Source organism: Anabrus simplex, chromosome 3, assembly GCF_040414725.1.
Source record: "Anabrus simplex isolate iqAnaSimp1 chromosome 3, ASM4041472v1, whole genome shotgun sequence".
In the NCBI taxonomy this organism is placed as follows: domain Eukaryota; kingdom Metazoa; phylum Arthropoda; class Insecta; order Orthoptera; family Tettigoniidae; genus Anabrus; species Anabrus simplex.
The window spans coordinates 327,037,136-327,051,212 of NC_090267.1; the positions used below are offsets into that span (position 1 = coordinate 327,037,136).

Sequence of the window (14,077 nt, forward strand, 5' to 3'; positions counted from 1 at the left end):
ATTAGTCCGACTCGTTGGCTGAACGGTCAGCGTACTGGCCTTCGGTTCAGAGGGTCCCGGGTTCGATTCCCGGCCGGGTCGGGGATTTTAACCTTAATTGGTTAACTCCAATGGCACGGGGGCTGGGTGTATGTGTTGTCTTCATGATCATTTCATCCTCATCACGACGCGCAGGTCGCCTACGGGAGTCAAATAGAAAGACCTGCACCTGGCGAGCCGAACCCGTCCTGGGATATCCCGGCACTAAAAGCCATACGACATTTCATTTCATAGCTCCCAGCGACACTGTAAACCTTTCTTTACTTGTTAACTGTTCCTCACACACCAGAAATGCCGTATTGCGCAGTTAATGTTGCACAAAATTCGAGTTAAAGAGTATTTTTTTCTTCAAGGGAAAAAATATTTGCTTCAAGAAATCGAATTTCGAGTAATACACGTGAAGAATAGAGCAAACGGCCGGGAAATTTAAGTTACTTCGAGATACTGAAAGTTCGAGTAATGGAGGTTCGAGATATCGAGTTTCGACTGTATGCATGTATGTTCAGTCTTCAGCCCTAAGGCTGGTGGGATCCTCCACAGCTCTGCCATCAGCTGTCATAGATGGCCTAGGAATCACTGAAGAGGCGTACTACGGAAATGAGGAGTGAGGTAGTTTCCCGTTGCTTTCCTCACCGAGCCAGAGTTGCTATTACATATCAGTCTGCCAAGCCCACTGAAATGCATACACCAACCGACCCTATGAGCAACATTTTCACACCATTCATAGCAGGGACTGGCAGGATTGGAATTACTAGCATCGCTCATACCTCAGTCACTTTCATATTGTCAAAGCCAAGAATAAGACAGAGACAGATCTATGAAAGTAACAAAATTGCTCTAGCCTACACCAGAAGACACAGTGCACTGTAAACACTAGGTTCTGCCAGCAAAGGCATTTCGACTGTATACTGTATACATATTTCAATTAGGGGAAAGTCGGGAGGTATCGGACGGCGGCTGGTATCGGACAATTCACAGATGTCTTTGTTAGCAGCATGTGGCAGAACCTGTTTAGCTACTCACAGGTCCGCCTGCATGTTTGAAGGGTGGGTACATCCCATTCAGTCGAAAGGCAGGGTCGTTTATGAGTGGTGGCGTATTTTTGTCCTTTGTGTGATTTTCGGCCGGCACGGATTTATTTTTACCAAGAAGTAGCAGCAACAAGTTACATTGAACTTTAAGTACATTAGCAGAAGCAGTATTCTTTACTCTGCAATATCGTGGGTTTAGAATCAGTTTCTTTTCGAACGTTCTCGTTCAGTTCCAGTTGTTTCTTAAGGGAGTCATTCGGGCGGTATCGGACACAAAACTGGCGTGCGGTATCGGACACATAGGTTGCAGTTCTGTCCGGGTTAATGATAGTACTATCCTTTGTTTTAGGTAAGCATGGGGAAGACACGAGGATAATGGGAAGAAAGCAATACAATATTAGCCATGAATAGTGTCAGGGATAATAGAATGAGTATTAGAGAGGCCAGTCAATGTTCCTCTGTTCCACAAAAGCACGTTAGATGATAGAATTAAAGCTCTTGAAGCTGGTAAAGAGATTCCAATACAAGCGTGTACGGCGAACAGTAAGACTTTTCAGAGAACATTCTCAGATGAATAAGAGAATGACCTGTACATGCATATCAAGGCCCCGACAGTCAGCTCATGCCACTCATCAAAACAGAATTTTTAAAACTTGTGTATCAATTTGCTGAGGGACTGAGAGCTGAACATAGGTTTAATAAAACTAAAATGATGGCAGGAAAGACCCTTTTTATGATTTTTTTTTTGCTAGGGGCTTTACGTCGCACCGACACAGATAGGTCTTATGGCGACGATGGGATAGGAAAGGCCTAGGAGTTGGAAGGAAGCGGCCGTGGCCTTAATTAAGGTACAGCCCCAGCATTTGCCTGGTGTGAAAATGGGAAACCACGGAAAACCATCTTCAGGGCTGCCGATAGTGGGATTCGAACCTACTATCTCCCGGATGCAAGCTCACAGCCGTGCGCCTCTACGCGCACGGCCAACTCGCCCGGTTTTATGATTTTATGAAGAGGCATTAAGACCTCCGTCTGAGAACGGCTGAGTCTATCAGCTTGCAGCGAGCAGTAGGCTTCAACAAGGAGCAAGTGGACATATTTTTGATAAATTAAATGATCTTGTGACTAAATATTTGTTTAGTCCATCAAGAATCCTCAACGCTAATGAGTGTGATATTTGCAGAATGGCTAAACGTTAATTTGTTTTATTTTGAATGTGAAAAAAATAATTGTTTGTTAAAAAAGATTGACCGTCCGATTCCACCCTCCATTTTTCAAACCTACGAAAGTCTAATGACCTCCTTAATTTGTTAATATTGTCCGTGTTTTTAATTGTGATTAAATATATTCTAGTGAGTACGTTGATACAAGAATATAGATGCTTATAAAATGCATTACATGATTTTTTTTCCTATTCCATAAACAAATAATGGCAGAAAAGTTAAACTGTCCGATACCTCCCGACTTTCCCCTACATCCGGCTTTATCACTCTCTGCGCCCTCCCCCACCCTCCCCCACCGAACCACTGCTCTAGAACACTGTGCATATAACAGCAGAGATGACGAACATGAAGAGTCATAGACAGATCGCGACATGTCAGTATTTTGGACATCTTCCTGAAACAGCTACTGGCGTGCTCGTCGCGTATCTCCGGAGCGGCCGCAGTCGTCGTTGACAAAGCTTCCAATATACAGTATTTGCAGCTGGAAATCTTTTCACCGCCTGGACTCAAGTTACGGGATCAAATTCCAGTGAATTTTATTGACATTTCATATTTAAACGTAAGAGATTCGTGCCCATTGGTTTGCAAGCTTGTTAAAGAAACCCTTTCAAGGCAAAATTCTATTCTTTAAGAACTAATAGCAATGGGCATAAATCTCTAAATGTAATTTCATACATGCGTTAGACATTTCATAAGCATACGCATTTTGAAAAATGTATAGCATGGGTAAAATACTGTGTTCCAGGGCCCGTACGATTTGGAGATCAAGTCCATCGGTCAGTGTGATGATCCTGGAAATGGACAAGCGACCTTCAACATCAAGATGAGAAAATTCAGCAAGTACAATTACAGCTATGATGTCAACTGGACGACACAGGTGGAATTCAGCGATACTAATGGAATCAAAGTAAGTATTAGTGCATAAAGCTATTTTAGAATGGGGCAGTACACTGACATGCGATACCAGTAGGCTATGTGATGTTAACCGAGTGAGCTGCCTAGGCGATTTGCGTAATGTAGCTGTGTGCTTTGCCAATATGACACGAGGTAAATGGCGGGGCTGTACCTTAATTAAAGCCACTGTCGCCTCCTCCACAGCCCTACCCAGTCTTATTTTATTGTCACCATAGGACCTGTCTGTGTCGGTGTGACGTAAACCAAATTTGTTTGTGTGAAAGCGCCAGAAAAATAAACTAGTTCTTTTCCTCACATTCCCTCTCAGCGTTCGCTCATTTGTAATTCTTTCCCGGCTTAATCAGGTCTATCAGCTATGTTCATCTTGCTGCCGTTAGTATCAATGTGACTGGATGAGTTGGCCGTACGGTTAGTGGTGCATAGCTGTGAAATTACATACGGGAGATAGTGGGTTCGAATCCCACTACCGACAGCCCTGAAGTTGGTTTGCCGTGGTTTTCCATTTTCACACCCGGCAAACGCTGGGGCTGTACGTTTAATCAGGCCACGACAGCCTACTTCCCACTCCTAGGCCTTTCCTGTCCCATCGTCGCCATAAGATCTATCTGTGTCGATGCCACGTAAAATAAATTGTAAAAAGAAAGTATCAATGTGGCCATGCTAATAAAAAGTTGTGTTTTGTAGCGGCGAGTCCATGATTTGTAACTGGAGGCAGAGCACAGTGGAAAGTGACCGATCCTATGGTACTTAATATCACACAATATTGATTTGTAGATTGAGAACTCACAATCATGTTGTTCTATAGGCACAAATGCAACAAAAGACAATTTTCAAGCTAGAGTAATATCATACAGCAATATCTTTCAAAGCTTGAAATTTGAATTCGTTTGTTTACAGTGATTGGAATTTACTAGCGTAAAATCTATACTAACTACCAAATGAAAAGTTATAATATGATGTTCTGTAGTTCAATGAGAGGTTTTAAGGAATTGGTTTTGATACCTTTTGGTAATGTTTTATCTTCTAGATAACATTAAGCGGTCAATGAGACATCACGCACAAGTTAGTGTTACAGATCATCTATGTCCATTAGAAATGCATAAACTTGTTTTAGTAGTGAGGGGGAAATCGTGTCTTAAATGCTGTGAGCGTGAAAAATAGAAATATTAAACGGCGGGAATATAACCTTCCAATTAAATATCAATTTAATATAATCATAATTAAAGTTAATGGTCTTAAGTCGTCCGATGATTCGGGAATATGTTTTCCGTGCTTGATCTTACCTCAGACACAGCTGTAAACGTGCTTCTGAGGAAGGGATAAATTGTCTATGTACCGTAATAAATAATAACAAAATGATCTAATTTACAGTTCGTACAAAATAGTATTAAATAAAAATATTTTACTCTCGGTGAAATGAACTAGTATTCAATTAAGGTACACTGTAGTTTGATAATGTATGCAACATATTTACAGTGAATGGAGTTTCTACTGAAGTAGAGAATTGTAGTGTAGATACGGTATATTAGATAGTATCTTGCCTGCTATATTCGTGTGTATCTTTCGTGTGTATCTATTAGAGCATAGTAGGATAAAACAGTACTAATAATAATCTGTCTACGCATTTAGCTTTGTTGGTAATCTTTAAGTAGTTCTTGCGAATTTCAAACTTGCGATTTTCATTCCTGTTTGTGCTTAGTAATAATATATTGTAATTAGGATACGTCTGAACATAGTTTAAAATTATTGTAGTGTATTGTAGTATCATATTAGAAATTAGCGTGCTTATTCTATTATTGTAAAATATTTGTGTAGTATAGTAGAAGTAACTGTAGAAACTCGAAACTCTCTTACTAGAATTCTGTTGTAGTAATTAGGGTAGGCTTAACTGCAGTTTAGAATTGCGTAATTCTTGTGTATTCCTTTCGGTATTCAGTAATTAACGACAGTTTATATCCTGTTAGGGTGTTGTAGGATTAAATATACACTGACTGACAGTGACAATGTAACACCAAGGAGGAGTGGTCCGAAAGGGATGAAAGTTGGGGAAAAAACAGAGACGGCACGGATGAATAATTGATGTTTATTTCAAACCGATATGCAGGTTACACAATGCGCACGGCATCGACTCAGTAGGATGTAGGACCACCGCGAGCGGCGATGCACGCAGAAACACGTCGAGGTACAGGGTCAATAAGAGTGCGGATGGTGTCCTGAGGGATGGTTCTCCATTCTCTGTCAACCATTTGCCACAGTTGGTCGTCCGTACGAGGCTGGGGCAGAGTTTGCAAACGGCGTCCAATGAGATCCCACACGTGTTCGATTGGTGAGAGATCCGGAGAGTACGCTGGCCACGGAAGCATCTGTACACCTCGTAGAGCCTATTGGGAGATGCGAGCAGTGTGTGGGCGGGCATTATCCTGCTGAAACAGAGCATTGGGCAGCCCCTGAAGGTACGGGAGTGCCACCGGCCGCAGCACATGCTGCACGTAGCGGTGGGCATTTAACGTGCCTTGAATACGCACTAGAGGTGACGTGGAATCATACGCAATAGCGCCCCAAACCATGATGCCGCGTTGTCTAGCGGTAGGGCGCTCCACAGTTACTGCCGGATTTGACCTTTCTCCACGCCGACGCCACACTCGTCTGCGGTGACTATCACTGACAGAACAGAAGCGTGACTCATCGGAGAACACGACGTTCCGCCATTCCCTCATCCAAGTCGCTCTAGCCCGGCACCATGCCAGGCGTGCACGTCTATGCTGTGGAGTCAATGGTAGTCTTCTGAGCGGACGCCGGGAGTGCAGGCCTCCTTCAACCAATCGACGGGAAATTGTTCTGGTCGATATTGGAACAGCCAGGGTGTCTTGCACATGCTGAAGAATGGCGGTTGACGTGGCGTGCGGGGCTGCCACCGCTTGGCGGCGGATGCGCCGATCCTCGCGTGCTGACGTCACTCGGGCTGCGCCTGGACCCCTCGCACGTGCCACATGTCCCTGCGCCAACCATCTTCGCCACAGGCGCTGCACCGTGGACACATCCCTATGGGTATCGGCTGCGATTTGACGAAGCGACCAACCTGCCCTTCTCAGCCCGATCACCATACCCCTCGTAAAGTCGTCTGTCTGCTGGAAATGCCTCCGTTGACGGCAGCCTGGCATTCTTAGCTATACACGTGTCCTGTGGCACACGACAACACGTTCTACAATGACTGTCGGCTGAGAAATCACGGTACGAAGTGGGCCATTCGCCAACGCCGTGTCCCATTTATCATTCGCTACGTGCGCAGCACAGCGGCGCATTTCACATCATGAGCATACCTCAGTGACGTCAGTCTACCCTGCAATTGGCATAAAGTTCTGACCACTCCTTCTTGGTGATGCATTTGCTCTGTCAGTCAGTGTATAATGACGACTAAATAGTAGTATTGTAGTGTAGCAGTATATTAATTACCTTATTGTCGTGTGATCCTTGTGCATTACTCTAGACAATATTACCTTTCTTTCATATTATATTTTTGCACATAATACGTTATTTTATTTTTCGTTTTCTTTGCGTTTTTCCGTAAAGAATGGCTAAGGAGTGCAAGTGTAAGAACTGTGGGTGTGCCCAGGCATTAAGGAGTATGGGGCAGGAGTTGGGGAGAGTTTGAGGGAGATAATTTGAAATCTTTGAGAAGACAGGAAGGAAGGTAGGCCTCCATCAAATGGTGTACAGAATACAGTAGGTGTAAAAGAGGGATGTGAGGGAAAGGAGGGAATTGTAGAAGACAGATGGTCTAATGTTTATAAGGGGAAGGAGATTACAGGCAAAGTGCTCTATTCAGGATCAGAATTCAGGACAGGTGTCTGTGAGAAATCGGTACGAGTCACTGCAGGTAGAACGCTGTTGCTGAGAAGTGTGGAAGTAGGAGGATGGGAAAAGGCAGAAAAGGGAATGTGGAGTAGAGGATAGCAAAAGACGGGTGAAACAGGGTCATGGGAGGAAGAAAAGGGAGGAGGAAGTAGCTTCTACAGCTGTCAGGAAATACAGGGCTGACCAGGAGGGGAGGGGATCAAATGAGGTGGGTAGGGATGAGGCTCTAGTCATGGGGTATTCCATTGTTAGACATGTGGGGAAAGTGTGTGGAGGAAAGAGAACCAGGGTAGAGTGTTATCCAGGAATTAGGTTGAGGCAGGTGTTGAGAAAAGTAAAAAAGAAGGAGGAGGGAAAGGAGAAGGTGGTAGTGTTTCACGTTGGTACCAACAAGGTAAGGCAAGTAGGTATAAGAACCAACATAGTCGGGGATGTGTGAGATCTGGTAAATGTAGCACGGGTGAAGTTTAAAGAAGCGGAGATTGTTATCAGTGGAATTATTTCAAGATCCTAATGGGTGGTTAGGAGATAGGGATCTGCGCTCAGATGGCCTTCACTTAAACCGCATTGGTACATATAAGTTAGGAAATTTGTTTAGAAGGGTTATTGGGAGGTACATTGAAGGAAATGGGGTGGTCTAGGGAGCGGTGATAAGGGTGCAGGGTTCTGGAAGTCAACTAGGGATGATATAAAATGTTAGTGTTGAACTATAGAAGTATTGTAAAAACAGGAATAGAATTAAGTAATTTAATATATATACTCACTAGATATTATAATAGGAGTTGAATCATGCCTGAGAAATGATATCATGGATAAAGAAACTTTCTTACGGAATTGGAGTGTCTATCGTAGAGCTAGGATAGAAATGGTGGGAGGGGGAGTATTCATTCCGGTGAAAGAATAATTTGTAAGCTACGAAAAAGTTAAAGATGAGAATCATGAAATTCTAGGTGTAAGGCTCATTTCTAAAGATAATAGGCAACTTGATGTCTTTGGAGTGTACGGACCGGAAAGGGTAGTACTGACGCTGATTCAGAATTATTTGATAAGGTAATCAGCTATGTGGAAAACGATATGGAAAGGAATGTGATTGTAGCGGAGATTTTAATATACCAAATGCCAATTGGGAAGGAAATGCGAACGACAAGAAGCATGAACAACAAATGGCAAATAAGTTAATATGGGAAGGACAGCTGATTCAGAAAGTGATGGAACCAACAGGTGGGAAGAATATTCTTGGATGGGTTTAATGCAATTGTAAAAGAATGTTAAAACATGTTTGTACCCTTAAAAGTGGTAAGGAATGGTAAAGACTCACTATATTATAAAGCACACTGTGGTGCAATGAATTATAATGTTATCATGGCTACAGAGTATTTATAAAGTGAATTAATACACTCCAGTAATATAAGTTTGTAACAACAAATCTGTTGACAATAATTTTGTTTGCATGAATAGATCTAAGTACTACATATCCCACATAAGTTACGTTAGTAACATAAAATATGAATATATCATAGAAATATAATCATATGTAAATGTTTTGTTTTATATAATTTAATTATTTCACAAATGTACACTGTAAGAATAAACAAGGAGGCAAACAAACTACTAAATATACAAAAAGGAAAATGTAACATTCAGTTTTCAAATTTATTAATTCTAATTTTTTTTCTACTTAAGATAATTCTTTAACTTCTTTTTGAACATATATATTGAAGAGGCGTTTCTTATATCTTCCTGCAGTTTATTGTAGAGAATAACAGAATAATGCCACAAGGCAATCCTTCCATATTTATTTGAATGGATAACAGTGCAGTGGGTATTATTAGCATTTCTTGTATTATACAGTAATTGTGAACTACTAAATTTGTTTTACATGATGTATTTGAGTGTGCCAAAATACGAATAATTTTATATAACATTACCAATGAAGATTTATGTCGTAGGCCATCAAGTGAGAGAACTTTACATAGTCTGGACAATTGTTCAGTAGAAATTAACAGAGGCAATTTAAAGAGTATTTTCAGTGATCTTTTATGTAGTATAACAACTCTAGTGAATATTCCTTTGATACAACATGCCCATACATGGATCATATAAGTAATATGGCTCTCAATTAGCGCTTAGAAAACACTTTTAAATAAATCATGCGAAACTTTGTATTTCAGTCTATTTAGAACGCCGATAGCTGGGATCAGTTTGTCACAGATAGATTTGGCATGATTACGTAATTCGTCAATAAATTAGTCCAAGAAATTTAGAAGCCTTTACTCTAGGTACTGGTTGCCCAAAAACGTCAAATGTAAATCTAAAAAATAATTATTTGTAGGTTTATGAAAAAACTTTATTTGTATTAGTCAGATTGATTGTAAATCGATTTTTACAGAACCATATTTCAATTAGATTTGCATCATGCTGCATATTTTGTTCAAGTTCTTGAATGTTATCACCAGTATAGAATATATTGGTGTCATCTTCAGAAAGCGATAATCTACACCTAAGATGTAAGTTACCAATATCGTTAATAAAAATAAGAAAAAAAGTAACGTTCCTAACACTGAGGCCTGTGAGACACCGACTGAGGGATTTTGGTAATTATTGTTGGTATTCATTCAGTTCACAAATTGTTCTCTATCTGTAAGATAGTCTATAAACCAATCTATCGCAACACCCCTTACGCCAGCTGTTTCCAGTTTATTAAAATAACACAATAAGCTGTATCAAACGCTATTTTGATATCTATAAATATACCATATGCTAATTGATCTAAATTCAAAACTTCTTGTAATTTACTGACAGTAGCTTCGACATCATTGTAAGTGCTTGAATTTGTAGAAATCCGTATTGATATTTATAAAATAAATCATTATTATCTAGAAATTTCAATAATCTATCTTTCATTATATGCTCCAAATTTTTTAGCAGAATAGGAATGATAGAGATAGGCCTATAATTATTAAGTTCATTTTTAGCCACTCCTTTTGCAGATAAGTAAAACCTTAGCTATTTTAAGTGTTGTAGGGCTTTACTATCTTGTATAGATTTATTGATTAATTATATAAGGAATTATATGGTATGCCAATTTGTTAATTGCATAGTTGTTAATACCATAGCATTCTTTACTACGTCTATTTTTTAATTTTCCTATTACATTAGCAACTTCATTTTCATTGGTTGGACTCAAAAACAAATAATTACTCAATCCAATCCATAAATTAGGAGTTTCATTAAATTAGATATTGTTGGTCATATCTTTCGCTATAGTAGTGAAATATTCATTGAATGTTGCAGAAATTTCTTTTGGATTAGTAACTATTTTTTCATGTATTTTCAAATGAATATCCTTGCTTTTGTTAGTATTTCCTGTTAATATCTCATTTTTAAATTTCCACTGATTGCTTGTGTTTTTTAAATTATTAATATAGTACGAGTTCTCTAATTCTCTCTTAAGTTTAGTAACCTTATTATTACACACCAATTTGTAATTTATCTTCAATTGTTGTGATGCATAACCACATCCCATTTTTAATCTAACTTCTTGCCTTTTAATTTTACGTATAAGTTATTTTTCTGGTGAATAAGATCTAAAAGTTCAGGAGTTATCCATGGGCAAAAAGTCTTGCTGTTTTAATATTTTCTGCCTATTGTTTTGTAGCCTCTGTACTAGATTTTGTTACATACTCAACAATTTTATTAACTATGGTAACACAACAATCGTATTACATATTCGTTAATGGATTTTTGGACATATAATCATCCATTTTATTAATATTAGTTTTCTTAAATGTTATGAGATTTCTAGTTATCTTAGCCTTGGATGATATCTCTAAGTCAGAAACCAACATGTTATGGTCACTAAGGTCATGAAAGATATTATATAAATTACATTTACATGGTTTATTTATATATGCATGGTCTATGAGAGATTTACTGTTATTAGTGATTCTAGTGGGAAAAATTGTATTGGAAGCATTCTGATTAAAGCTGTCACAGAGGTTCTTTAGATCTTTACTAAATGGAGAAAAAAGTCCATTCGACACTCCATGTCGTACGATGTCGGCATGTAAAAGATCTCTGGTGATATATTTGGTATTTACCCGACAAAATTAATTAAATCTCAGCCATAGACGCCCAAGAGATATCCGGTTTACTCTGTCTGCCATCTAGCGGACCTAGAGTAAAACGGAACGTCGAAATTGACGAGCAGACAGCCAGATGGCGTCAAATCGAAATGTCTGCACACGGTAGCTGAGGCCATACGATTATTATTATTATTATTATTATTATTATTATTATTATTATTATTATTATTATTATTATTATTAAAGTCACCCATAGTAATACATAGTTGTTTGCTATGTTTATTCCAGACATCTATATATATAAAATAAGAGTTTTGTCTGTACATTGCTCAGAATTTGAAAAGAAATGATATTTCTGTATCGGTCATGTCCACAGTAACAAGGAAACGCACTTTTTACTTTTTCCGTAATGTCTGTCTGTCTGTCTGTATGTATGTACACGCATCACGAGAAAACGGCTAAAGCGAATTTAATGAAAACCGGTATGTAAAGTCCGGTGATGAACCACTACAATCTAACCTATAATATATTTATTTTTTTCGCGCTGAGTGAAATGGTAGTTTAGGGGAAGGCCCGAAATTTAATTCTCAAATATTTATGTTATAAGTAGCCATGTCTTAATGAAAATTGGTATGCCAAGTCGCGGTAATAAGTCGATATAATCTAGGCCATCAATAACTGTATTCACGCCGAGTGAAATGGTAGTTTAGGGGAATACCTAAAATTTAATTCTCAAATATTTATGTTATTAGTGGTCGTATCTTAATGGAAATCGGTATACAAAGACGGATAATAAGTCGTTACAGTCTAGGCTATAAATAATTGTATTCACGGCGAGAAAAATTGTAGTTTAGGGGAAGGCCTAAAATTTAATTCTCAAATATTTGTTATTAGTGGTCGTATCTTAATGAACATTGGTATGCAAAGTCGGGGAATAAGTCGCTATAATCTAGGCAATCAATAATTTTATTCACGCTGAGTGAAATGGTAGTTTAGGGGAAGGCCTAAAATGTAATTCTCAAATATTTGTTATTAGTGGTCGTATCGATAAATACTACATAATTAATATAATTTTAGTTATGTAGTAAGTTATTACATTTCCGATCAATTGTGTCTTATACATGGTTACCGTACCGCCGATAATCACAGAGATATTCATGAATTTGGATTTTTGTTACTAAGTCCATATCAGCGCTGAGTCACGAGAAAATGGGTAAACAGAATTTAATGAAAATCGGTATGTAAAGTCTGAGAATAAGGAACTACAGTCTACGATATAAATAATTTTATAAGACGCCCTAATATTACAAAGCCCCAAGAAAACGAATGTGAAGGCCTACACTATAGAAAGCTCATAAAATTAATCAACAATAACATTACATTGACCATTGTTTGTTGTGATGTGCTTTGTGTCTTCTGTTTCCACTCATCTCCGATAGATAGGATTACTGCTGCGTACCGAGTATTTTTTTAAATTTGCTTTACGTCGCACCGACACAGGTAGGTCTTATGGCGACGATGGGATAGGACAGGGCTACGGGTGTGCAGTAAGGGGCCTTTGCCTTAATTCATGTAGAGCCCCAGCACTTACCCTGTGGGAAACCACCGAATACCAACTTCAGGGCTGCCGGCAGTGGGGTTCGAATCCACTATCTCCCGGATGCAAGCTCACAGTTGCGCGGCTCTAACCACACGGCCAACTCGCCCGGTCGTACCGAGTGTAACAGCCTGCCTGAATATTGGCGGGAAGTAGCTGGCGAGTTAGAAAATTTCTTCTTTAGCATGTCATTCTTCTGGTTCATAAATTTTCTGATACTACTGGTACGTAACACACTGGTTCATCATAGCATTCGAGCTATTCAGTCACTACTCTGAGGCACTGATTGGAATGAGCAGTGTGCAAATTTAACGGAATAATGGCAAAGGATTGTTCTTGGCAGTCTGCGACCTGGTTATTCCAGCTCTGGAACTTTGGACTGTTAGATCGGCACCGTAGTACTGTTCGTTGAAAGTGAGAAAGTGTGCGGTTTTTCATTTGATCGAGTATTTTATATAATGACATTGCTTTCAATGGCTACATTCCTACTGACGTTTTTGTAATGACCTATGTTCAATTAGGAAAACCACAAAGCCAGTCTTTCTGAGAATTCCGGGTACATGAGCTAGTCTTTTAATAAAGTTATGAAATGTTTAGAATATTTTACATGGGGGTTATAACATGCAATAACATTGATACTTCAAGCAATAGTAAGTTAAATGGAATATCAAGACTATGAATAGACAATATATCTATTGCTTTATAAGGCTCTTTGATATAAATGCTATTCTACCTCCTCTTTTACGGATTCGAGAACAGAAATAAGCATCATATCCCTTTAAGTTGTAATATTCCTCTTCTTCCGGAAATAACCGTGTTTCAACAATTATTATAATGTCTGGAAATTTTAAATCATTAATTAATACAGGAAAATCACTCCATTTGTTACGAATACTTTGGGCATTTGCATAAAATATTCGTACGGTATTTCCTTTTTCCACTAGCTTACTAAACTTCCGTATCTTCCATATTTTATTGAAAATTTGAACAGGCAACTGACTTTTATTTGCGGGGGATGTTAAACCTATGAAGACTCAAGTGCACATATATCATCTATACATCTGATTAGAACAACGTTAGATGTGTCATATTTCCTTACTAATATTTCACCCTCCCTAGACCGTACTTAAACCCTTTCATTCTTAAGTCCTTTGCTCGCTTCAACAAACCTCTTGCTCTTGGAGTCAGGTGACCGTTGATGTAGATTGTATGGTTTTATGCGTTGATGCCAACTGATGAAGATGAAAGTAGTCTTCTCTCCTGCTATGAATAACTTTTTCTTCCATCTATTAACACATTTTACAATTACTGTATAGGTCTTTGTTGGGACCTATT

The 14,077-nt window shown here is 39.0% G+C and overlaps 1 protein-coding gene across 1 annotated transcript in view; it reads left to right on the plus strand.

The window, feature by feature from the left end:
* Window positions 1–14,077, plus strand: part of LOC136867279 (uncharacterized) — a 110,790-nt gene that overhangs the window by 65,371 nt on the left and 31,342 nt on the right. The window contains exon 2 of the mRNA XM_067144429.2: window positions 3,036–3,197. Coding sequence (XP_067000530.2) covers window positions 3,114–3,197 — 84 coding nt within the window. The 5' untranslated portion in view covers window positions 3,036–3,113. The remainder of the gene's footprint in view (window positions 1–3,035; window positions 3,198–14,077) is intronic.